The sequence below is a fragment of the Poecilia reticulata genome, linkage group LG9 (assembly GCF_000633615.1).
Source record: "Poecilia reticulata strain Guanapo linkage group LG9, Guppy_female_1.0+MT, whole genome shotgun sequence".
In the NCBI taxonomy this organism is placed as follows: Eukaryota; Metazoa; Chordata; class Actinopteri; order Cyprinodontiformes; family Poeciliidae; genus Poecilia; species Poecilia reticulata.
The window spans coordinates 21,135,225-21,161,990 of NC_024339.1; the positions used below are offsets into that span (position 1 = coordinate 21,135,225).

Here is a 26,766-nt window from a genome sequence, read left to right on the forward strand (position 1 = left end):
CACACACACACACACACACACACACACACACACACACACACACACACACACACACACACACACACACACACAGAGCATGTAGCTAATAAGAAAGCTGACAACTCACCATCTTTGCAGACTGTGCTAACCACGCAGGTTCCTGCCTCCAAGTTGTAGCCGCTGTTGCAGCTGCTGCAGTTTAGTTCCCCGGGTCCCAGGCACTCGAAGCAGCTATTATCACATCTGGCCAGGGTTAAATGCAGAATTACGTTACTAAACTAGTATTAATTATTAAACTTTCTGTATATTGATACGGTTTAAATAAAATTAAACAAGGGAATAATCAGAAAATTATTCCAAAGTAACAAAAATAAATAGACAACAAAATATGGGATTTAAGAAAATCATAACTTTGATTAAAAAAAATGTCCACAAATAAACAAGTGAAAGTAAGATAAAGATTCTGAACATCTTCTTGATCACAACAAAACCCCTGCCCTGCAGGGATAATGAAAATAGGGAAAACATCTATTAAAATGGTCTTCTTGATAGGAGAGGGGCTGACAGAGAATGAAAGAACTGAAGAGGGTAAAAGGTCGGGTGAGCAATAAATAATTCAAGGTGTGAGAGCAAAATACAAGGAATGCATCACAACGAGCGAAAGCACACATGTCCGATTCTGCGGTGAGGTTTGGCTTTGGTGAAAAAAAACAAAAAACAAAACAAAAAAAATGATCATAAAATAAAAAGCATTAACAGAGGATGTTTACGGTTTATTCTTACTTCTCCTTTTTACGTCTTAGCATTACTTAAAAGTGGCAGCAGAAAAATAAACATTATCAGCCAGAAGGGTACTGATGTGTTTGTTCAGTTTTATTAAACTACAACAAACACAGGGTGCTACAGTGTAGATTCTCTGCATAAACTGCAAAAGTGAAGAGTTTTAAATGTAAATCACACTTTATGCTATTAATCCGTGCATGAAAATATTCTCCAAACTGCAAATTAGTCTTTGATCTTTCCATTTCAGGCTTATCCAAACAGCAAAAAGACAAAGAATATTTAATTATAATTTCAGATCTTTGGTTGTTAAAACTCCAAAACATCAGCTTTTTTTAAAAAAATGTCATTTTTTTAGTGCAATAATACAGCAATTTAATTTCTATTTATGTTCTTTTTGTCTTATTTTTACTTTGTTTAAATTAATGTAGAGTTTTTAATGACCTTCCACAAAATGAATGAAACTACTTTTTCTTGTAAAAAAATATTAAAATACATTGCTTACCATGTATGGTGAGGACTGTATGGCATTAATAAAAATAACTTTTTAAAAAAAAATACATCTCAATCTTTAAAAAGCCCTTTGTGTTGAATGGGTAAAGGTGGAACAATTTAATACAAACCATTTTGCAAAGAAAAAAGTTCAGAATGAATATTTGCTGCCAGACTCTGATTAGTGCTGCAAAATATTATTTTGGTTCTGTTGCAGTATCACAGAACTGCCTGAAATAAAAGCTGAGTCTCAATAAAACCTTGCAGTTGAGATAGAAACAATATTTTTTCCTTTTCCAGTAGCTGGATAGACTATTATCTGGAGTTTATGTTTGCTATAAACCCAAAGCAAAAATAAATCAATACTTAAATTTTTTTTTCTGTATTTATTGTGAGTTTTGTTACTTGGACACTTCCCATCATTATCAAATATTTTATGTTTTCCTAGTGAGAAACCCCAACTCTGACAGCAATGAAAAATAAAACTGGCACAGTTGTGTTTATTTCAATAGAAAGTACTCCTGGTTCAGTGATTTTATGTTATGTTAAGCTGTGACATTTTTTCTTTGGGTGATGCAATATCCAGTTTTTAACTCTGCGTATTCAGTTTTTTATTTCTTTCTGCATGCTCAGTTTCCTTCGATTCTGAGGTTTTAGAAATACTTTGACAGAGTTTCTTCCTGAGGTTATTTTTGCCTTTTTGTCAGCGTTATGTAGAGATGTCTGACGAGCAGACTCACTTCTTACAGAACCGCTGCACCTGGCCGTTGTCTGAGGTCAGCTCCGACAGGTAGTAGCCAGGGCTGCATGTTAACACGCATCGCCAGTCCTCCAGTAAGTAGCCATCTGCACACTTGGAACACGCTTCTATACCTGTACCTAAAAAAAATGCATCATTTTTTTAAATAAAATATGTCACTGAGGTCTGGAATAGCGGGGGGGGGGGGTTTAAATCTTGGATTTTCTACCTGCACAGGTGGCACAGGCACGATGACAAAGCTCGCATGTCCTCCTGTGGCCGTTGAAATAGGTTCCAGGGTTACAGGTCATCTGGCATTTATGTCCTTGGAGACTGGAAGAATAAATAAAAAATTAGTTTATAGCTCCATCATCCTCCTGGGTGGCGCAGCAGAATATTTGCTGCATGTTCTGGACCAACATAAATCAGCCTGTTTTGACACGCTACAAGTGGCTTTGGCCTTTGAGCCAGATGTATGGATAGAGGTCAGCTAGGAAGCAGGTTTGGAGGTTATAAAGTCCCTTTTTGTGAAGTCACAGTGAGGACAGGTTGGTGCGTCTGCTGCGCTGAGCTGAAAAACAGCTGGAAAGCGTTAGTAAAAATTTCCCAGAAACAATCTGGTCCCCTCTTCCTCTCTGGCTCTTAACAAGACTAAATGGAGGAGGGGAAGCTGAGCATGTGTGTGTACAAGGTCCTTTTTTTTTTTTTTTAAACTGTGATCTCAAAGACGTTCCGAGGAAATTACGGCCTCCGAGTGTCTCCACCTCCACCTCTGGCTACACTGAACACTTAAAAGTTGGGTTTGAGACTTCCAGACTGCAATGTGTTTTAAACGCTTCTCAGGAGTTTCCCTCATGACCTCTGAGGAATGTCACCACTTTAAATCATGATATCCTCTCTGGAAGGGGCCAAACAAAACGAAATGGAAAATTTAGGAAACACTTGAGATTAAATTAAAGTTTCTTTAAAGAGAAACATTTAACCCAGAACAGCTCATCAAAAACTTACATTAATAAAAAAAAATAATAAAAAAAATAAAATAAATAAAAAAAAGATTTTCAGGGAAACAAGATTGTTCATGTTGCTAAACCAAACAAAAGCTTACTGTCGAAAAGTAACCTGAAATAGACAAAATCTCTTTTGCCATCAATTGAAGACTCAACATTTCTAATCAACACTTTTATTTTTTTCCTCGATACTTGAGTCCCATCAAGTTTAAAATGCTCCGTATTGCTTGAATGCAAATATGACAATATAACTGAAAGAGACAGCAAAGGTTTGACTTAGCTGAACGAGCAGAGCTGCCTGACCTGATGCATTTCAAACTAATGTTTATTAATATGCTAAAGCTAAACGACTCTGTTCAGCATCTGGGTCGAGACGCCCCAACACTGTGCCAAAGCTCTCAGGTTTTGCAGCTTCGGTTGCAAAATTTTAGCAAATTACAAGGTTGCAAACTTTCCATGGATAATACATCAGAGGAATACATTGAAATAAGTAGTTAAAAAAGTGGGGACTATAAAATATTGTTCAAGTGGATTTTAGATGCAGCTGGTGGTAATATATTTTAGCATAGGTTTGACAAAAAACAACCAGATTTTATGAGGTTAGATGTGGTTATTCCTATTCTATATCTCAACAACAAGTAAACAGCAGGTTGCTTTCTGCAGAGGCCACATAATAAAGTACTCCCAATTTTCAGCAGATTCAGATAAATTTCCAAAATTCCTATGGCTATTTTCCCACTTGGAATACTTCCAGTGTCTGGAAGATTTTGGAAGATTTACTAGTTTTCTCGTTCTTGCAGATATATTTGCAGATATATTTCAGTGTGCTAGAGGGCAAAATGTGAATATGTATAGGTGAGAAAAGAAATCCCAATAACATTCCTAAAACAAAGTGATCTAAAAGATATTCTGTGTGTATTTAAATGGTTACAATGTTGTGAGGTAGGCAAAAACCAAAACCAGCATTGCAATAAATGAAGGTGAAGAGAAATATTAAAATGTTTGTCTGACGTAAAGAGCAACAGTTTTGACATATGATGTGCGTACTCATATTATCTTTATAAAAGATTTAAAATAAATACAGAACTGTAACGCCACCCTGTCTCGTGTATTTACAAGAGGTTAAGATATAAGTTGATGTGATTTAATATGTTGTCAGTCTCATGTTTTCTTTGCTTACCTCATCCCAGGTTTACACTCGGTGCAGATATTGGAGGCTGAACACCTCTTGCAGTTCTCCTGACATCTTCTGCAAATGTTGGAATCTGTAAGACACACAGCGGCCGCATCATAATTAGGGGCTGACCTGGAAACAGTGCTCCTGCGTACATTTGGTGAGATGTACAGGTTGAAAAGTCATCAAAACAAGAGGATTTATGACAGACGCTAGAAAGGATTGCTAGAAAACATCAACACGTTAAAAACACAAGAATAACATAAACATCAAAACTTGAAAACTGACACGTCTAGTCAACAGAACCTATTTTTTCACAGTTTTGGTCAAACGTAGGACACACTTCTGCGAATACTGAAAGAGAATAAAAGCTACGCCACACTTTTACACAATCCTCAGCTACAAGAGAAGAGAGAAAAAGACAGAAATATAAATTAACAGGAAAGTCTCTGGCTCCTACATATTTTCCTTTCAGAACGCCAAAAATAAGATGTATATAAATTTAACGTCAGTATTTTAAATATGGAACTTGCAAAAACATCAGCAAGTCAGGAGGAACCAAAGAAAAACAAACGGATGGATGGATGGATGGATGGATGGATGGATGGATGGATGGATGGATGGATGGATGGATGGATGGATGGATGGATGGATGGATGGATGGATGGANGGATGGATGGATGGATGGATGGATGGATGGATGGATGGATGGATGGATGGATGGATGGATGGATGGATGGATGGATGGATGGATGGATGGATGGACACACTGGTGGATAAACGGTTGGATGGATGGCAAATGCATCGAATGATTGATGAACAACGGGTGAATAGATGGAAGAATTAGTGAATGCATAGTTATACACAACTGTTAGAAAATGGGATAAGCTTAAAATACTTTTTTTTAAAAAGTCAATTTTCTGTTTTCGCCCAAATCTCCAAACGACTAGAATCAAACTTGGAGCTGCATAGAAACCCTGTTTGTAATTAAGTTTACAATACAATAAAGGAGCAGATGCATTTCCTTTGCTTATCTAACTTTATCGTCACTTAGAGTTCTTTAGTAGGAAAAACATTAAAATAATGAATCTGTCGATGTGATAGATGGAGGAGGAATTCACCTCGTTTTGCTGCCAGAGTGATTAAAAAAGAAACTAGTTTGCTCATTTGAAAACCAAACATTAAGTTGTGGCACCGATTCAAAGGAAACAGCATCCACTTCAACTTGGCCTGGTGGAATAACGACGGGATTTGGATCAGATCATTTCAGATCCGCAGCCAGGATTTACACTAACCTGGCTGCAAAAACACGCTCATAAATAGAAGATTTACACACAAAAAAAAAGGTCATTTACATAGCTTTAGTCTTTTGTACCTGATCCACATTCAAGACTGGCATATGTCTCAAACATCAGGCAAATCAATCAGTTGATCCTTTCAGTGTTTACATTATAATCTAAATTTGGAATGATTCAATGCACAGAAAAGACCCTCATCAAACTCTAAAGGCAATCCTGTAGGTCTGTTTCATTTTAGTTTAGTTATTTTATAGTAAAACATCTTTACTACCACATGCTTTTTCTTTTTTCTTTTTTTCCTAATTGGATTCAGCAAGTGCAGGAAAATAAACAAACGGCTAGACGTTACATCAAGGGTAAAAGGCATCACTGTGAGCCCAGGAGTAGAAAAACAGTTTTGCAGAGTACTGTTTTTTTTTGTAAGGCAGGTGGTAGACAGATGTTTCTAAAAGTCTGCTTTGCTTCACCATCTCTGGAAAACCGTTTCCACAGCGCAAAACCTTCCACCGGGCTTTTATCTCAGGGGCCATGAGCTTATAAACGATCAATAGAGAGAAAAGGATTCTGGCTGAACAATTAACAAGAGAGGAGTTATCTGACTCTGTGTTGATTGGTCCAATCTGGTCCACCAACAATTTGTTTGGAAACAAACACTTCACTGCCAACGCGTCTACTCGTTTCTTAAAGGTTTTTATGGAACTAGTGATCTTTATTTAACAGCAGCTCAACAGAAAGAAGAGCAGAGAGAGAAGGGAAACGCATCGTATTTTTCAGAGAACTGCAGCCTGCAGTACCACTGCTCTGCCACATGTGGCGCTCCATCTACTCATTAGCTAAATCAGGAAGAAAAAGACGCACCACTGTCAAGGTAGAAGCCATCAGCACAGCTGACAGCACACGTGTTGGAGCCCTCGATGAGGTGGTAACCCGTCCTGCACGACATGCACTGGTCGCTCCGACTGCCGACACACGTCTCACACATGGAGGAGCATTTCTTGCAGCGCTTCCTGTCGTCACGGAAAAATCCACTGGGGCACTCAGAGACGCACATCCTGGGGCGAGACGGGAGCAGAGGAGGGAAACGAGGTGAGAACGAGGTTGAAGGACGTCACGAAGATGAACTCAGAAATATTTATATGCATAAAGAGTTAAATCAAATGTTTTCTCTCCTCCCTGCCTGACAGTAAATCAGGCTAATTTAGTTCAGCTAGGAGTACCAAAATTATCCCCATTTCAAAAATTATCAGCAAATTTTCTATGTCACTGAGACCTGACTGAAATGTGACATTCTTTTCCTCAAGACGTTTTTACCTTGTTTAATGGCTTGTTTAGTCAATGTCCGTTTTTGGCCAAACTTTAACGATGTGTTGCTTTAATATATCCATGTTATTTCTTCATCATTATGCTACGTATTTTGTTTAGTGCATCCTGCAGCAAAACACTCCCACAGCATGATGGTGCCACCACTGTGCTTCACACTTGATGTTCTAAGGGTTTTTGAGATTAATATTTCTTCATCCAAATGTAAACAGTCATTACTGTCAAATATAAAACCTCATAAAACTTGTCTCAAACAATTAAAGTCTTTGTTCTCAAATGCATTTAATCTGGACGTTTTATGCCGTGTTTAAAGCATCTGCTTATTTCCGAGCGACCTTTTATGCCATGTGTGTACAGGCTTAATTTAACTGAATTTATAGACACTTTGTTCAAAGGCTAATACACACAGTGTAACAAAAAGTCTGCCTCCTGATGTACTCACTCAAGTACAGCACTTTAATACTCGCAAATAACTGATTAAAGTAGATAAACTAGGAACATTCAGTCATCTGTAGTCTCATTTTCCTTTGTTTTTTCTCCATACCGTCGCACAAAGGAGTAGTTTGTTTGAGGTGCTGCCCTAAACTACATTCACAGGTGTTCGTCCAATTAACTCAAATGTTCTGAATTAAAATATCTCGCATGTAAAAAAAAAAAAGCCATAATGTTACTATCCTCTGATGTTTTCCACATTGTGTTAAGGCACAGTAATCTTGGTATATGCAAAAGTCTGACTTTGAAGAGAGGGGGGAAAAATTATCCCACTTCAAAAGAATCTCTTATTCACACATTTGGCAAATCAAAAAAAGAGAAAAAAAACTTGGTAATCCAGACAGCCAAACTAAGAAGTCATTGTCAGACCGTAAAAAAAGATTGTGCTGTATTCTAAAGCGAATGTAAACATCTGGTTTTAATCGCATGTAATAAAATATTCTGGTTTAGATTCCGTTAAAATCTAAAACAGGAGTTAAAGCTCATAAATGTATAATGAACACTATCACACAGTTTAACGGCATATTAACAGGATCACATTGTTCGGCCACATCCTACAGACAATGTGGCAAACATGAGTTCTAAATGTATTAAACTGAACCGGAAGCAATCACATTTCACCGAGTTGGGGGCAGACAGATGTGGAGGCATAATGGGCCAGTTTGTGTGCGTGCAGGTGAACATCTGCTGGATTACTTCAGCACGCCTCGTCACCCAGAGGCTCCTTTCCTTAGGGGGAGAGACGTCTGAAGTCCTCAGCAGCACAGAACACACACACAGTTCAAGCCTTAGTCACACTCTGCAGAAACCTCGGCCAAAAAACACATATGGAACACGTCAGACACTGAATCTATGTGTGGAAGCACGCGCTGGCTGCAATCGCGCCGAACCGGTAGACCCTGCTTTCTCGTCGAGCTGAAGCCGACAGACGACTTGTAGCGTGCATGCTGTCCTAATCCAACTGTAATTTATAATTTTTTTTTAAATCATGGTCAACCGGATTCACTTTCTAAGATTTAGAGATTACGTCACTTTAAATGGAACATCAATGTCAGACAATCACGCAAACCTCTTAAAGATTTAAATATTGACGCATCAAGTTTTTCTGTCCAATAGAGACCAAAACAGTCCCACGGTTACAATAGAAGTGCACGATTTTAAGTTCACATACACATCCAGATAAAGATATTTAGTGGGATTGTGAACTAAACAAGAGAAACATGAGATAATTCATGATTTTCTTTGAAATTGTCAGACGTTTTTTTGTTGTTGTTTTTTTTTTTAAAAAGGAAAACTTCTAATCAAAGAGCCCAGCACCTTTCAATAAACAGAGACCATCTAAGGTGTGTGTTGTTGTAATTATCTGAACATCCTGCCCCTTCCTGCCATCTCTCCCCTCCAATCTCCATTCATCAATTCCTCCCTGTGGGGGCAGAAAAGGCCAGCGCACCTCTAAAGTGGGCTGATGTTAAGCTTCAGCTAAGCTGTCGCGTTCTCATTCACCTGCATTGCTTTGCCTTTTATCTGCACGGAGGAGCGCCGACACAAAGGCAGCTACCGCAGACTTTGATCCTAATGGGATTCGAGTAACACAAGAAAATCCTCACATCTGCATATTTACAGCCCACACTCACAAATCATGTTTATGGTTCATAATTTAGAGCAAGAAGTGACAAAACTAACAGCGCGACAGGAATAAACGTCTCCACAGCCACCCTGTCGCAATAAAGACGATTAAAGTGTCAAACTGTAGAAACAGACAGGAGTCCTTAGTTCACACGTATGATAAGTTATTTATGATGAGACAATGTAGATAAAGTCACAACTTATCAGCAACGTCGGAGGCAAAATTTAAAGCTGGATCAACATTTACTGAGGAAACTAGAACTAGAACAGTAGAAAGACAAATAGAAACCAGTTACAACATGTTTGGAGAAAAATGTATTAGGCCTTAAAGTTACACAACTATTGGCTTCAATTCTGCATATAAATGAACTTCAAAATATGTGATAAATAAAAAATAAAAATAAAAAACCTCTTCTCCTGTTAGGCACAGATCCAGTACCATCTAAAAGTCTCAATTACGCTTTGCTTTTTTCATGTTACAACTGCAAACTTTTCATATTTATATTTAGGAAAAATCCTTTACTCAGGACCTAATAGGACTTTTTTGTATAAATCTAACGCATATAATCCATATAAAATGCAATAAAGTTTGTCTGTAAGATGGATTTTGAAATGCATAAAGAGATTATTATTGTTTTATATCTGCTGTGGTCAAGAGGCCAGAAAGATCTGTACATAAAAATCTGTAATCAATGTTAATAAATTAAGAATCTTTCAATATATATATTTTTATTTATTTACTACTGTATATGTCATTGTTTAACAGTTTGTTTGTTTGTTATCTGTAGTTTAGGGTTTTCACAGTTTTTCCATTTCAAAATTCCAGATTTTTCTACGACCAAATTTAGAAAATATTTTTCTCGCCATTTTACAGCATTCAGGAAATTTGGGTGCAAAACATTTACCTTGAAAATTCTTGTATAACTTAAAGCTCTTCTTATTGGTACGTTCCACAGATCATTGCATGACCAGAGTCTGAAGTTTGCTCAGTTTGCTTCAAAGGGCTGTTTTCCTGCTTTTTTGGCATCTGCACCAACTTGTTAGATCAATCCCATAAAAAAAAATCTAACATGCTTAGATGTCTTAAATCAAAGATGATTTCATAAAGAACACTTTGATGCTTTCATTCTGTCATAAAAAAAATATTTTTAAACAAAAGTCATGCTTTACTTGGGATCAAAGCCAACAAGATTTAAAACCTTTAAAAACCTGATTTAAAGATAAAAAATACGGTTTGAAATTGAAAATGTGTTTGAACATGTGTATGTCTGTGCAGAACTGATAAAGTCAAGGTATGAAGTGGCAAATCAAGGATAAAGAAAATTATTTAAAACTTAAATGAAGAAGAAACACTTTTTGAACTTGGCAGACTTGTAAGTACCACAGTAGGATGGCAAAGTCCTGCCAAGATTTAGATTTAAACCCACATTGAAGCGTTTTGGATGACAGTCTCTACAGATCTGTGGCTGAACCACAAGCATTAATGACTAAATATTCTTGGGTTAATAAGTGAGGGCAAATGTGTGACAATTTGTTCAGAGTGAGAACAAACTTCTGGTTCATTTTTGGTTGTCCTGTTAATAAATATGCTTGTTCATTCAATACTTTTCAAACATCTCTTGTCTCTGTTTTACAAGGTGAAATTAGCTTTGAGATCCATGTTCGCTCTGAATCTTTCCACTATTCCTTCTCTTGAAAACAATTTGTAGATCTAGTAGATTAATATCGACTCATTATTATTTTAAAACATTTTGCAAAGAAAGAAAGAAAGAAAATTTTTGTAACATTCTAGATCAGATGGACCTGGTGTTGTTCTTGAACTTGAGGAAGTAGTGGAGGCAGTTGATGCAGTGGTGCGGTCCGGGTCCCTCGCAGCCGTTCTCGTTGCATTCAGCATCACAGGGACCTGGAAACGGACAGAAGAAGCCCCTCAGCGAAACCCCCAAAAACAACGTCTGGACTGACCAATGCTAACTTTCTTTCAGAAATGATCCAGTTCAGTCTATTAAGCCCCACAAACCCCCATGTATATTAAAAAAAACTATTAAACATGATTTTTTTTTTTTTACTTATGGTGACGCTGCTGTGTGTTTTGTATGATTCACCGTTGTACTCCTCAGTGAACTCGTCCTCAGGCTGCAGTGGGTCTATGAAGCGATCCTTCTGCTGAGTGGAGTACGGGTGAACAGAGGTGCCGTACAACACCAGAGACCACTCCTTCAGCTTCCCTGTGAAACACAGACCGCTGGTGAAGATCAACCTCCAGGCAGGAATTACCTTCGACTGACCAGGATTACTACATGTTTCCCCTTATTGAGTTCTGTGTCCTCACAAGTCAAATGTTCACATCTTTCAAAAGTGTTCCAGATTTAAATAAACAACAGGACGAGGAAATTTTCACAAAGTTCTCATTTGATGCTCCAAAAAAATTGATTAAATGTGTTGCGTCCAGGTCAAATGTTTGCTACAGATGCTCACATTCCTGACAAAAAAAAAAGTAGTGAAAATCCTGCTGAGCCAAATTTTTAATACCAGTTAACAGCAGTGCAGTTTTTACCAGGCACTTTCTGGCTGCGCAGTTGAGAGGGCGAGTCGTAGATCTCCAGGATCCAGTCGCCTGCTGCCTTCTCTCCCCAGCAGTGGGTGGTCATGAATTCCCAATTCTTAAAGCCCTCCATGGAGTGATCAAACAACCTGTGCGTTAAAAATATACACACACACGCACACACACACCCCACAGATCCAAGTCTGATTAGTAATGAACTTAAGAGCTGCAAATAGCAGAGCAATCTGGACAATTCACACTCAGCAAAATACAATTAGCCTCTAATAAACACAAACAGGGCAGTGGCTTACAGCATTCCGGATTCTGCCTGGAAGAATTTAGCAGCAATCAGAATACGTAACCGTTCAGCTAAAACTAAGGTGTTTACAGTGATTAAAGGTAAAAAGGCAATGAAAGCTGAGCACAAGCTGCAGCACTGAAGGCCAACAACAAAACAATACGGAACAGCGTAGACCTGAATGCCTCATAAATTCAAATTAATGTTTGAAACCCAGTGAAAGGTCACAGGTAATCCAGAAGAAGCCGTCGTGCAGCAATTAAAATGTGAAGCACAAGCAGAAAGCGTAGAGTTGACCCAGTGTCTTCAAACTGAAAGTAATCTGTGTGAACTTCTCCCCATGCGTACAAACTGCTGGCCCGGTTGTCCGTCCTTAATTAGCAACATCTGCAGCTGTAAAACAACAGCCTCCTGTGGCTGGGCGTGCGGCCACAGCCTCGAGGGCGGGGACGCGGACAGATAAGTGAAGCTGGTGAAAAACATAATGACTTGCAAAGGAAGAAAAAAATTAAACCTTACAGTTGATAGAAAATTTTTATGTTTTCCACGCATATTTTAACTTTAAAATAGGTTTAATTTTTCTATTGTAGGCCCGCTGTGTTTGGGTAAATAATTGATATTTCCATAAATGCCAGAAGAATACATATTCTTTTTATTTCTCTAGATTTTTTTGGAGGGCTTCACAGGGGCGCAGTTGGTAGAGCTGTTGCCTTGCAGCAAGAAGGTTCTGGGTTCGATTCCCGGCCCCGGTCTTTCTGCATGGAGTTTGCATGTTCTCCCTGTGCATGCGTGGGTTTTCTCCGGGTACTCCGGTTTCCTCCCACAGTCCAAAAACATGACTGTCAGGTTAAGTGGTCTCTCCAAATTGTCCGTAGGTGTGAGTCTGTGTGTGCATGGTTGTTTGTCCTGTGTGTCTCTGTGTTGCCCTGTGACAGACTGGCGACCTGTCCAGGGYRACCCTGCCTCTTGCCCGGAACGTTAGCTGGAGATAGGCACCAGCAACCCTCCCGACCCCACTGAGGGACAAGGGTGTAAGAAAATGGAATGGAGAAATGGATAGATTTTTTTTAAACTTTTTTTGAATATCAGGGGTTTACATACACTAAGATTATTCTGCCAATTAAAAATTGCGAGCCTTTGTGAGCTTCCTACAGGTTAATTAACATTTGAGTTAACTGATATATTTTTAAAAGCAGACCTAAAATGCACCACTACCTCCTCCTGTGACATCATGAAAAAAAAATCAAAATAAACCAGTTAAGACACCATAAAGTGACCTCAAAAGCTGTGATTCATCCTTGGCTTCAATATTCAAATGCCTGAATGTTCCACATTCATCTGCGCAAATTATCATATTCAAGTACAAACAGCATGGAAATGTCTGGCCTTTAAACCACGCAGAAAGCAGACAGGTTCAGTGTCCCAGATAGGAATGTGTTTTGGGCTGAAATGTGTGGATCAACCCTAAAAAGCAAGAGACCTTGTGAAGATGCTGGATGAAGACGGAAGACGACTCTGCAGTGAAACGAGTTCCTTACCAACATCTGCTGAAAGGCGACTGAGTAAATTTACAAACTGTAGTCTGGCTTTTTATGTCGTCCTCATTTTCTGATTAAAATTTTAATGTTTTGCCGTAAGAAAACGAGGGAAGGCTGCAAGCCTAACAACCCCATGCAGGATGTGAAGTATGAGGGCGGCAGCATCATGTTGATTGTGTGATTCGCTGTGGGAGGGACTGGTGCACTTCACCAACAGATGACATCAAGAGGAAAGAAGTTTATGTGGAAATACTGAAGCAGCATCTCTAGATGCAAGCCAGGAAGTTAAAGCATGTGCATAAATGTGTCTTCTAAATGGAAAACGACCCTCAACATGCTGGCAAATTAGCTACAATGATGTTTAAGAACAAGTAGCTCCATGGAGCTACTTGTTCCTAAACAAGTAAGGACTGTGGAGGGGCAATCAGAGCAGAAAACCTGAATCTGTTTCATTGTCAAACATACACATTAAAGTATCAAGTTCTCACAAGCGTTTACATTTTTGAAAACTTGCAGCTGAAATAAGACATTTTCTTTTCTACTTCACAAGATGTCTAAATATCCAATTCATCTAGAAGACGTTACAAGTTCTGTCATCGATAGTGACAGCTGGCCTCGACAACACAACCAGATCTGACAGCATCTTTAAAAATGAACACAGCTGACCGTCCACATCTTTTTCTGTTCTGTACCTGTTGGCGAGCAGCTGCGACTTGGTCCCCGACGGAGAGGTCAGGTTGATCGACAGATCCCCCCGACGAGGGTGCGTGATGGTTATGCGTACAACCACATGCTCCAGGTAGATCACTTTGAGGTTGGGGTTGTCCGAACATCCAGTCGCCTTGTACACAGAGCGCACCAAGTGCTCCGGACGGATGGTTCTGCTGGACAGGATGGAGTTGAATTAGTGGGTTTAACATTAGCAACACGTCCACATGAGTATAAACGATGCTTTAAATTCAATGACCGAAGGGAAAACTGGATCGGTGAAACAATGAGGAATCTTTTGGGTTTCATGTCAAATGCTAGTTTGGTTGGATGGATTGCTGCAAATCCAGGACTTCCTCAAGTAAATACATTTTCACTAGAATGACAAGAATCTACCCTAATCCCTCTAAAAAAAAGTCTGATTCAAAATTTTAGATTAAAAGAGCCTGATTCCCTCTGTAGCCATTTAAATCAAAAAGCATCTTCCCTTCACACTTCTCGAACTTAGTTTCTTTACTTTCTATAAATTGACTTCATCTTGGGCTTCATCAGTATCCTACATGGTCACTTCCTCCACATCAAAATCCTCCTCTTCATTTCCACTGTGGAATGAGGCTCTCCTACGGCCAGTAAATTTTTCTGCTCTCAAATTCATGAGCCTATTGTTAGTCTTTTGTTTCAAAATATGATCTTTTTTCAGCATGAAATTGTCTTAGTAACCATAAATTTCCATGAAAAGTTTCCATTCTTCAACCATAGATCTTCCGGAGAACCTAAGACTACAACCATCAGCAATCTTTAGTCCACCTGAAAACAATCAACAACCCTTCATTTAAACTGAACGTGCTCAAAGTTTTCCATCTCTGAATCTCCATCCTGCTAAAAAAAAGCTGTATGTGATAAAATAAAGAGGAATATTTGCTCTAACTGCGAGGCACTGCTCAGCAGCACAACCACCTGAGAACAGCCAACACAAACATTTAATGGCCCCTTGAATAACATTTGCAGTACGATCTAACACCACAGCAACACAACACCAAAACCACAGAGAGGGCCAGTAAAAAAAAAAACCCAGAAAAAATGCATACCATCCTGCCAGCTCAGGGTGTTTTTATGCCACAGCTGTGTAAGAATTCAAAGCACCAGATCGATAAAATATCTGGAGGTTCATCAGAGTGAAACAAATGACCATGATTTGTGTGGTCGCTGACGTGTGTCCCATCTTGTCTTAGAGATTATTTAATCAAATTCCTTCTCGTCTCGCCTAACAATCACAGTGATGACATGTTTACCGACAAACTGATGCGGCATGGATGTTTATCTTCCAACCAATAATCCTTCTGAGGTAATATGCAGTTGGTCTCTGATTACTTGTAAGAAGAGGCACGACATACCAACACGTTCAAGGAATAACTGATATTTAACACATTAAAAATTCCCAGATATCTATTATCAATACTAACATTAATCTGTTTGTTAATTGAAAAGTTTAAATTTATCAATTTAAAATAAAAATTTAAGCAATTTTTCCCACTTTAGCGTTTAGCCACTACAAGCCTGTCCCGTCATACTGAAGAAGTCAATAACAATTTAAACATGAAAACGCAGAAAAACAGCAAACATTATCTGGAACAGACTCCTCAGAATGAGCAGCAGTCTCTTTGGACGCCTGTCTGGGGAGTCTGGAGCCGATATAACAGCTCTGGCCTCTCCGTGACACAGCTCAAATAACTGAGCCGTACGCATGGGACAGAGCACAGCAGATGCACAGTTGATTACTACCAGCTTGATTGCACAAAAGGATGTCGTTTTGTTTTGTTTTGTTTTGTTTTGTTCCGCTTTTCTGGTGCATACTCCAAGCAGAGTGCAGAGGGTCAGCTGCAGAGCAGCAACACTAAAGGAGAGGGGAAGGTCCGGTCAGACGGTGTGAAGGAACACAGACTATCAACATTTCTGCTAGGACCTCGACTGCAAGTCACATAGACAGTGTACTGTCAAAATAAAAATGCTGATGTACAAAACATAGTTAATATTAGACATGAATAAACAGAAATGTTTCAGTTTGTAATTGAGAAAGAATCATAAGAGTTTTTTCCTTTTGTTTTAGTTCTACGTCACAGAGGAATGAGATTTTTATTTTCTACCTCTTGCTGGATAGAGATCCAGTTTCATCCATCAGCAATTAAAGAACCTCCAAGTGTCACAACACAAAACAGGAGGAACAAGAAGGCTTAAACGACAGGGTTGCTTTACTCAGTTCACGCTTTAGCCCACATATTTTACAAGACTGCAAAATGCTTGAAAATCACCGGATTTGACAAGAGTCAGACTTTACATAGGGCCTATACGAAGTGACTTGTGCAGTGATGCAGGACAGACAGAGTGACACCGATAACGCTGTACTTTCTGGCCGCGGAGGCTTCAGCTGAAGGCAAACCAGTGCAGGGCCCTGAGTTCAGTCAGCCTAATACAGCAGAGCGCTCAGGCTTCCAGCTGCATCAAGAATAACAAGCTGTGAAGTCCTGGCTCTCTCTGAGTAAGAGTGTGTGCGCATAGTAAAGGTCTTATGTGAGAACCACCCTGCCAGAACTAATGCTTGGCCCCTATCAAGGTACAGCTTGCACAACCGTACTCTAAAACACATGCCGGTGCAAAACACTGGAGACAGAAAAAAATGAGAAAAGACGTTACAGCTGAGAGAGAGAGAGAGAGAGAGAGAGAGAGAGAGAATGGAGCAGACGGAGAGAGCGGGTAAAGGGGGGGCTCCTGAGCGAGGCACAAACCAGTTCCCTTTTACACAGCAACCATACTCAATAGGGATGCACAGATATTAAAATCTAGGCAGATATTGATGCTGATGCAGCTGATAACCGATGTTTACCAACATTACTTACATTTTGCCTTTCAACATCATGAAAAATCTACCATACTGCTGACATTGCTGTCACAAGGCCAACCACCTTCCCTCCCAAAGCGCACACACTAAATAAACATTAGTTATTAGTCTCATGAAAATTATCACAGCGATGCCAATATATTGTGCATCCCGAATAATTGACCCACTGATGGATAAAAGCTGCCACACACACAAATGTGGAACATTTCTTACACTATGACCAATGCAACATAAAAGTACACTAAACCTGCAGCCCATCTGGCCTTTTAAGTCCAAATTTAATGAGTAAATACAAAAAGTTGTTTTAAAATGATGATTTCATTTATTAATGAAGAAAAGCTATTAAAACCAACGTCATGCTGGATAAAAAGGCCACTGCCCTCTAACTCCAGTAACAAGCAGTTTCCCTCCAGGCACCAGCAACTGTCACCAAGTGTTTGTGATAAGTGGTAATGAGTCTTTTACATCACTGTGGAGGAACTTTGGCCCGCTGTTTTTGGAAGAACTGCTTTAGTTCAGCAACAGTGGGGAGTTTCTAAAAATGAACAACCCGTATAAGGTTGTACTGCAATGAGATTTAAATCCATACTATGACTAAGCCACTCTAAAATCCTGTTGTTGTTTTTTTTTATCTTTTCAGACGTGGACTTGCTGCTGTGTTTTAAGTCACTGTGTTGATGAATAACTCAGATGTGCTTGAACTTCAACAAACTGATGGCTAGAGAGCAGGATTCACTGTTCCAGTATTTGCAGCAAGACGTCGATGTTCTGATACAACAAAGCAGCCCATATTATAATACTACCACCACCATGTTTATTGGTGTGATGTTTAGCCTCTTGAATGCTGTTAGTTTTGCTCTGCCAGGTGTAATGGGACGCATCTTCCAAAAACATGTCACTTTTCTCTGGTCTGTCCACACACTATTTCCTCCAAATCATCCTCACTAGGTCTGTTGCCTTATGAACACGGATCCAAACAAAATGAACTTAATTTATATACGACTCTTCAAGACCAGCCAAAGTGTCACTGATTTCATCTGATCTTGAATAATTTTGATTGAGGCCTGTTGAGTTGTTTTAGTCAACAACGTCGTAAGATCATTCATGATTTAGCTACAGGGACCTTTTTCACTTAATCAATGGAATCATTAGGGGGAAAAAAAGCATTTTATTTACTCAAGCTAACTTTGATTTTCAGTGTTTTTGAATATTGATCTGAAACATTTAAGTGCGACAAAAAATAAATAAATTAGTGGGCAAATACTTTCTCAATCACTACAGATTTTTTTAAATTTCCCTTTGGGGTCATTGAAGTATTTTTGAATCGAACTGAACATCTTTTTGACAGGAAACCACATTGAGCATGTTCATAACACCCAATAATCCAGCTGTTTACAATGCAAACTATGAAGACCTGCCAGTCAAAATGTTAGTCTTCACCAATGCTCTTTTCTCCTCGTTGTTTATTGACTTATTTAAATAGGCTGTGCACCATCTGATTGTGATTATGCTGCACCTGATTTGTCTGTCGGCGGTCTCCACGCAGACGTGTTGGGCGGGGACCTGCTTCCATTGCTCCGCCTCCTTTACCATCGCCTCAGCATCCATCAGGCCAAAGCCGTACAGGTGGCTGACTGCAGAAGCAAGGAATGTTTAGTGGTTTTAGTCTGTATGCAGACAAACATACAACATAAGCAAAACATGCGACTGCAAGGATAAAATCATTCCCCTCTCTTTTCTCTTTACCCCCACACTCTATTTTCTTTCAGCGTTGGTATTTCTCAGTATTGGTTTCAGTAAAATCCATGTGTCTGGTCAAATATGCTATTTGCATGCAGGGCATTAATGCATTAATGCATGTCGCCTGCCAAATGCTGCATATTAATAAAGTGATGATGACTGTGATTCCATATGTTGTGCAGCCATTTTTTTATTCCAGTATATTACGTAACACAAATGTACATGGAAAGTTTTTGTTTAAACCGATTCCCTGCAGATTTTCTGATATAAATATTAGATGAGTCATAGAATATTACTAATATCTAAAAAAAATCAAACTACTGCTCAACTGATTGCTACGTATAATACAGTGTGAATTTCTTTCATACATCAACCCCCCCCTTCTGTCACTTGGAAAGTCTCCAGGCAGCGAGTCTGCTGCCTGGCTGACCCTTAGTTCCCACTCTCCTGGTTTCTCTCCAACATACACACACTTTCATACTCTCCCTCTCTCTCTCTCTCTCTCTCTCTCTCACTCACACACACACAAACACACACACATACATTCAGGTACGCGTTAATCATGCACTGAAAGTTACAAAACAGCCCCCACCACATGGACCCTGACAGATGGCAGCTGGCGGCACACCACTTAGCAAGCAAGAACTGAACCTTTGGAGAAATTGTTCAAGGCCTTTTATCTCACTAAAGAAAATCTGTGGCAAAAATAAGTTATGTGTCCAAACTGATGAGGTGATTAAAGAAAATGACAATAAAACCTATAATAAAAGATGGGCAATAATAAATGATTGTCTAGTAAGAGATTGTGAATCTTTTCGTTTATGTGGTGTTGCAAACTGCTGCTGATTTTATCTTACTACGGAGAATCAGTTCTGGGAAAGATGAAAACGTCTTCCTTTCCAGGATGTTCAAAGGTTTCGTAACTTGTACTTACCAACATTATTTCACATCCTTTCAGTGAATCTTTAAATCCAACTCACAGTTTTATTTTTCTGCTGATCTCTTTTAGGTGTTGTTTTTAATGTAAGACTTATTTTACAGCATCATGGATTAAAAGTCGTCTAGAACTGCAATGCGGTTACCTCACACAATCAAAACAGGTGCAAATTATAACACCACCCCAGACCCTGTCACACATATGGGACAGTGATGTTCTTTACAGCAAACCCCTTTCTCAGTGCTATTAAACTGTCCACTGTCACCAAATGCTTCTGCAGGAGAAGGATGATAGAAAGTCAAACTTCATGTAATCATCTGGTTTAAAAGGGCAATATGACATGTTTTCCAGGCATATAGTACCTTTTTATAGCACAATCAAGTAACTATGATGCCATCAATTGTTATTAAAACACCATATATATCAAACATGACTTAAGAGAAGCTTGACATTGCAATTCAACGCGTTGAAATTGGGCCTCCGTCTCTTTAAGAGAGAAAACGTCGAGGCACCTCTGGATGGCTGCCACAGGAGATTAAGGGATTCCTCAAAAATGCAAGAAAGAAACAAGGCAACAATCCAGATGTATTTATAAAGAGGGAATAACATTTAACACAATGTAAAGGTCAAAAAAGTTACATTTATACAATACACCTATTTAATTAGGCTGACTTTTTCCCAATTGGCCTTTATAACCAGCATCAAACTGGAACGCATATAATTTTTATGGTTGAATTTTTGCCTTGTATTTTCCTGTTAAGTGCCTTAAGGCGGCATTTGTTGTGCATTTAAAGTTATACAAGTAAATACATTTAATCAAACCAAAATGTTCCATTTTATTGTTTGTCCATGAACACATTTTGCCAGCCGTCTGCGGGCCAGACAATGTGACCTTTATCAAACAGCAGACAGCAGATTTCCTCCTGATGGATCGAAGTCTTCATTTTGCAGCTCGGCTATGCCCACACTTTAGTTCACCGTTCTCTTGACGGTCGACTCATTAACACCAACATTGGCAATTTAGGAGTTATCCGTCTTTGGCTTTCTTTAGGACATTTTGCTCCTAAAGTAATCTCGTCCATTGATCTCGTCTCGGGCGGGTAAGAATGTTCTTGAACTCGCTTTATTTGAGCACAATCAGTCTCCTTATAGATTTTTGGAGTGAAAACTCTTGAGATATTTCTTTTGAACAATTTTGCAGTCTGAGCAGAACCTTTGATTTTGTGATTTTATTGTGTTTGTCTCTGTGAGGATGTTTACCGTTGTAACCAGCGGCATTGGTCTTCCAGTCAGGAGCGCTGAGATGTCCAGCTCTCGAGGTTTTCACGATGATGTGCTGAACATCTCTCCATGTTAGAGAAGGACTAAAGTAGGAAAAGCATAAACACGGGTTAATCAGAAAGTATAATACATAATGTCACATATAATGCAGTAAAGAGAGATCAAAAGATGTGTTTTAAGAAGCATTCATTAAAATATGAATACATAAATAATCTTATGCCGGGTTAATTATCCACCAGAAAAACATGATGAATAATTCATTGCAATGTCAACGGATTAGAGTAAAAAGAAGATCAACCAAAGGACTTAGAAGGGTAGGATGGTCATTAATGTACACAGACTTATCTTTGTCATCAGAGTAAATTTAGACAACAGTGCAGAAGGCAGATGGCTAGATGAAAGAGGAACATAAAGATGCAAGATGAAAGGGTTTAAAGACAAATCACAAAGAAGAACAAGAGGCTGCAATATGAAAGCATAAGGTAAAGAAACCAGTCATATACTGTGTACGGTAGATTAGATTAGAGAGCAAATTACAGAGGGCACAGTTGAAGAGCTGCCTTTTGACATATCCCGTAGTTTTCCTTTTTTAGATCTCACGTGAGAGCTATTACAAGATAGCAGCCATGTGTCTGAAGTCCTTTGATGCCCCAAACAGGAGATTAAAGGCAAAAGAAACAGGAAGAAGTGGGTCACCAACTTTCATGGGATTCCCTTCGATCTCATATGTTTGCCAGATGCTCTGCTCCCTCCCTCGTGTCACTGCCTCACCATCTGAGGCCTCCAGATTTTGCCAGTAATCCCAAATGCTTGAAGAAACTGTCAGATATCGTGCATGTTCTCCATAGTTTTGGGCTTTTGAAGCTAAAAATGTTCTCTGATACAACACGGGCGAAAGAGAGAGACGAAGAGTAGCAATCGACTTCCTGCTAAGTCGCTTACATAAGACCATGTATGTTTAAAATCCCGAACATCTGTGGAGAGTCTGAACGTCACATATTTAGCTGCTGCACATGTTTCCAAAGAGGTGTTTACATATGCTTGTTATTCTGTGAAATTCAGACAATTTGGGGCTTTTTTTGTGAAGCTAAAGAAACACCAATCAACCTTGGATTCTTCCATGAGGGAAGGATTAGCTGTTTAACGCTGAGAATCAACCCAACACATGGAAAATCCCAGGCAAAATCTGGTTTGTTAAAAAGAGGTAGACGTTTCCAATGAAAACAAACATCTATGAAAATATCTGGATTAAATCTCTGTAAAGTAAAACAGACTGCTGCTTAAAGAAAACACACAACATAGTGGCGCTCTGAATGAATCAATCTCTGACCGGTCTTCTCGAGGAGCCCACTCTTATTAAATCCACGAGAATATTCAACATCTAGAACAACTGGCTGGAAAAATGTCAAGAGCAAAATAAATAAAGGGTGGAAGAGCAGATAAGTCCTGAAAGAAGTCAGAATAATTAATGTTCGGATCAATATTAATAGGCTAAGCTGCCACTGCGTAATTATGGTTCCATTAAAGTTTTATGGTCATTAATTAAAAGTGACTTTGGCATTGCTATCTAGGCCATGACCGCCTTCCCATAAACAAGCCAAAACTAATTAATGGAGGAGCTCACAGACAGCAGGAATCTGCAGCAAATAAGAAGTCTGATATACGTTTCTCTCTTCTTCTCTGAACTGCAATTACGGATGGAAATAAAGCTGGAAAACAAGGAATATTGAGGAAAAAGGGAAAAGGGAAAAGGGAAAAGAGAAGGGAATAGACTTCAAACTGTCACCTCTCTACAGTCTATTTACAGAGGGACACCAGTCAAACTGTGGTGATTTTGTTTTTTTCCACAGAGAAAAAGAGGAAAACCAGGTTCAGGTTTCGTCCATCTTTGCCGATCTGTCCTCTTGAAGCCCCCCTTCTCCAGTGTGAGGTTTATATGACATATTGTTCCTTCCTTTTCATGTTTCCTGATCACTTTAGGATTTTTATGTCACATAAAGAAAGGAATGTTTCGGCAAAATGTATTGTACTAGGTCCTGCACAAACACATCACAATGTCAACAAACTGGGAGGGAAGAAACTGCACTGGGTTGGTTTGAAGTGTTTTACCATTTCAGTCCATTTTCATAGGTAGAAGGTAGAAGGTAATAATTTGTCATAATAATTTGTTTTGTCATCAGCTTCCAAATTTCCTTCAAACCGATGAACTCTGAATCAAGTTAGTGTGGACTTTATCAGTTTACAGTCCCTTAAATAAAGAATTGCAGAATTCCTGTTTTTGCTTTTTTGGCTGGTAGAATACATAAATCATTTGATTGTAATGTATCCGACAACAAGAAGAAGGCTAAAAGATAAAGCGACGTATCAATCTAAAGACTGCAGACTGCAATCTGCAGACTTCTGCCCAGGTCCCCCTTGAAAATGAGATCTGGATCTCAATGGGGTTTACCTGGTTAAATAAAGGAAATAATTTTTTTTTTTAAAAAGACGTTCACGAACAAATTAGAAAGAAAGCCATTACCATCTATTAGTCAGGAAACGGTTACAGAGTATTTTTTTACTGCTTCGATACTTCAGACAACCACAGTGAGAGTCATTATCTACAGACAGAAAATACATAGTGGTGAACATTGGCCATCCACCTAAATTAGCTGAAGAGTGCATCAACGAAAAACAAGCCAGAACAACATCTAAAGAGTTGCACAGAGATTGGGCAGAAATTTCCTTCAAATTTTTCTCAGAATTAGAGAATCACACCAATAGTCAAACATGGTTGGGCAGCGTGATGATCTGGGCCTGCTCTTCTGCTTTAAGACCAAAGGCACCAGATGTAACTGTTGCAACCATGAATTTTCCCCTCAACTAAAAATTATGCAGCAACATGATCTGCACACCATCAAATTTATCTCTTGGCTAGTCATCGGCAAAAGTCTAGTCTTGATTTAGGTCCTGTTGATGATAAAAAGTCCAGTTTTCCCAAAGATTTGGTGGCATTTGTTGATTCAAAGGTTGGATTTTCACACAACATTTTGGTTGGGCAGTTTATTCCCCTCATTAAAATAAATCATTTGAAAACTGCCTTTTTAAACCTTTTGTTTTTACTGATCTGAAACATTAAAGTATGACCAAAAAAACAAAACAAAAAAAAAAGCAAAAATAGAAGAAATCTGAAAAGAAGTAAATAATTTTTCACAGCATGGTGGTTAGCGGGTTTTGCATGTTCATGCATATGGCTACTTGAAAACCCAACCGAGCCAACAGCGTGAAAGTCAGTTCAGAACGAACTCAGTACCCCTCGGAGGACTAACAAAGAGCATTGTTGCTGTGACGGAGCCACAGAAAAGCAGAAAGCATGCAGGGAAGAAACCGTGTGTGATAATCTTGTTGAGAAAACGGGCTTATGGTCCCGGCACTGCCGGGAAACCGAGAATATTTTCTGTTGGGAGGATTTGGATCGGATTATCCAGGTTAATCGACGTGACCTCAGTTATCCGAGCTGCTCAACATGTGATGATGGGCCTAATTCACAGTCTCTGCACCTGCGCTGCACTGTTGCCAATTCATGAATTTATTACAATATCGATACCCAGAACGGATTTAAAAGATTAAAGGAAGAACCTGGTGGCATGGAGCTGTTGAGCGAAAGAGAAAGGTCACGGAGGATCGAGAAGGGATTATGGCAAAACACTGAAAAAGATCAAAAAATGACTCACTTTTAATAAATTATTTTTTCTAGGTTTTGGTCTCGCTTTGATTAAGAAAATCTGAAAACAAAAAAAAAAAAAAAAAAAAAGAGAACAGTTTATATAGATAAACTGAAGTGAAATATTTTGCTTCGTGATAATGAAGTTTTCTTTTTTTAATCGACTGTTGAGTGAATGATCAGAGGCATAAAGCAAAGGCATAAAGCAAAGGCATAAAGCAAAGGCATAAAGCAAAGCGCCTCGTCGTTTAAATTTCTGCAACAAACAATCAAAATGCTAATGAGTCATCCACCTGCCTCAGGATCCCAGTGCATGTATTCATAATTTACCGCCAGGGTCCGACGGGAACAATCCTGAATAAGTCTTCTTACAGTTTGCACACACTGCAGCTAAACGTGGCTGCCGCTTCCCAATAGTCAGTTTAATCCTGACAAAGCCCCTGTAGATAACCACTGAATGAGCATGATGACAAACCATCTGAAAAGCAGCAACAAAGTTCAGAACTGCAAGAACGTTCCTTACTTCAAAACGCAACAATTGAAAACTCTGTTTAAGAAAATCAAGGTGAATTTTAAACTTTTTTTTTTCTTTCAACATTCAGTGCAAAGACTCCTGCATCTCCAAGCGACGAAGTGCGTTTGCATTGTTGACAGTGTGAAGTCTCACGTGTTCCTCTTATAGATCGGTGCGATAAGAGGACAAGAGGGCATTAGAGGTTAGCGGCGGGACAAAGGGATGAGAGGATGAGGTTAAGTGGATCTTACTTTGCTTCCAGGGCCAGAGCAATGATGGCAGCTGCCATGGGAGCCGAGGCTGATGTCCCGGTGTGACTGTCTGTGCATCGGTGTCTCAGGTCTGTTGTGATCTGAGGATGAGGGAGCAGGAGAGACTCAAACAGATGGATGTAACACCGACTACAATTAAGACGGGGATAATTAAATGACAGAACTGTGGAAGAAGATGGCAGTGACGACAGGCAGAAAGGGAGGGAAAGGCTACGTTCACACAGCAGGTCTTAGCTTAATTCCAATTATTTTGAAATCAAATTTTTCCTTTTGTTGTTGTGGTCGTTCGTATTACCGAATGATGCAACTGAGATAAAACCTCTGTGTCTCAACAACCAAAGAAAAAACCGCATGCAAGAACGTCGATGTCATAGGAGCGCACAGTTTAAGGAAGAAATAATGGATGGAGCCGTTTATGGATCACCATTAAAGTTACTTAGGGATGACAGTCTTGTTACAAGATCATCACACAAAAGACGCTAAGAAGAAGAGAGCTTAGCTAATAGCAATGGAGCACAGACTGCAACTTCTGTACAAAAGTCTGGATGTGAAGTCAGACCAGGAGCAGCTTGATTGCGATGCGGTGCACTTCACTAACAAACGTCTTTCATAATTTGTTATACGTTTTAGCCATCGTTTATGTCTTTATTTACCACATCTGACTTCTTCTGGTGAGGAGTTATGACGCAAATGTCACATCGATGATGTGAAAGTCGACGTGTCCGCTTAGACTTCTGACGCCTTAAAAATTATTGCCTGTGTTTCCGATTTAGTTATACGTTTTATGTTGTTTTATGTGGTTATACGTCAGTTTCTGTATGTGCTGCTGCTGCTCTCTGTACCTTAATTTCCCCCTAGGGATGAATTAAGTTTTATTGAATAGACTTCAATAAAGATTTTTTTTTTTTGTATGTGTGAAAAGATTGGAATTGGGCCGCCCAGACTGCCAGAAAAAAAATCTGTTTTGGGTCGCATTTGCCTGCTGAGTAAACGCAGCCTAAGAGACAGACTAAAGAAATGAGTATCAGCCAGATTTAAACACACCTGAAATCACTCAGACACACATTCCAGCTTTCATACAAAAACTTGCACATCAGTTTATTATGAAAGAAACAAAAGGCACATTGTGTTAAGCAATATGAGGTAAGAAAAGTTATTAAAGAGCCGCAATATTTACTTTGATTGCGCGCATACGTTAAACAGCTTGACATGCAGTTGGCCAAGAATAACTTGGATCATTTCCAGTCTGAGCTCTCATCAAATGGAGCCTGTTTGGACTGGAAATATTGAGGGATTATCTGAACACAAACTGGACCTTACCATCTGCTCTGGACTGGCCAAAAGTTATGACACACAAGCTTCTACTTTTCAAAAGCTTTACAGAAACTCTGTGTGTGTGTGTGTGTGTGTGTGTGTGTGTGTGTGTG

At 39.2% G+C, this 26,766-nt stretch overlaps 1 protein-coding gene across 5 annotated transcripts in view; it reads right to left on the reverse strand.

Moving 5' to 3' along the window:
- The window catches only part of pcsk5b (proprotein convertase subtilisin/kexin type 5b), a 95,962-nt gene that overhangs the window by 28,892 nt on the left and 40,304 nt on the right, over positions 1–26,766 (reverse strand). For 3 of the 5 annotated variants that reach the window (XM_008418533.2, XM_017306826.1, XM_017306825.1), the window contains exons 9-20: positions 25,319–25,419; positions 20,830–20,933; positions 18,409–18,526; positions 13,981–14,172; positions 11,465–11,601; positions 11,013–11,135; positions 10,711–10,813; positions 6,328–6,521; positions 4,178–4,262; positions 2,220–2,323; positions 1,992–2,130; positions 107–222 (exon numbers count right to left, since the gene is read on the reverse strand). In XM_008418533.2, coding sequence (XP_008416755.1) covers positions 107–222; positions 1,992–2,130; positions 2,220–2,323; positions 4,178–4,262; positions 6,328–6,521; positions 10,711–10,813; positions 11,013–11,135; positions 11,465–11,601; positions 13,981–14,172; positions 18,409–18,526; positions 20,830–20,933; positions 25,319–25,419 — 1,516 coding nt within the window. The remainder of the gene's footprint in view (positions 1–106; positions 223–1,991; positions 2,131–2,219; positions 2,324–4,177; positions 4,263–6,327; positions 6,522–10,710; positions 10,814–11,012; positions 11,136–11,464; positions 11,602–13,980; positions 14,173–18,408; positions 18,527–20,829; positions 20,934–25,318; positions 25,420–26,766) is intronic. The other 2 variants (XM_008418534.2, XM_008418535.2) reach the window with 1 other exon arrangement.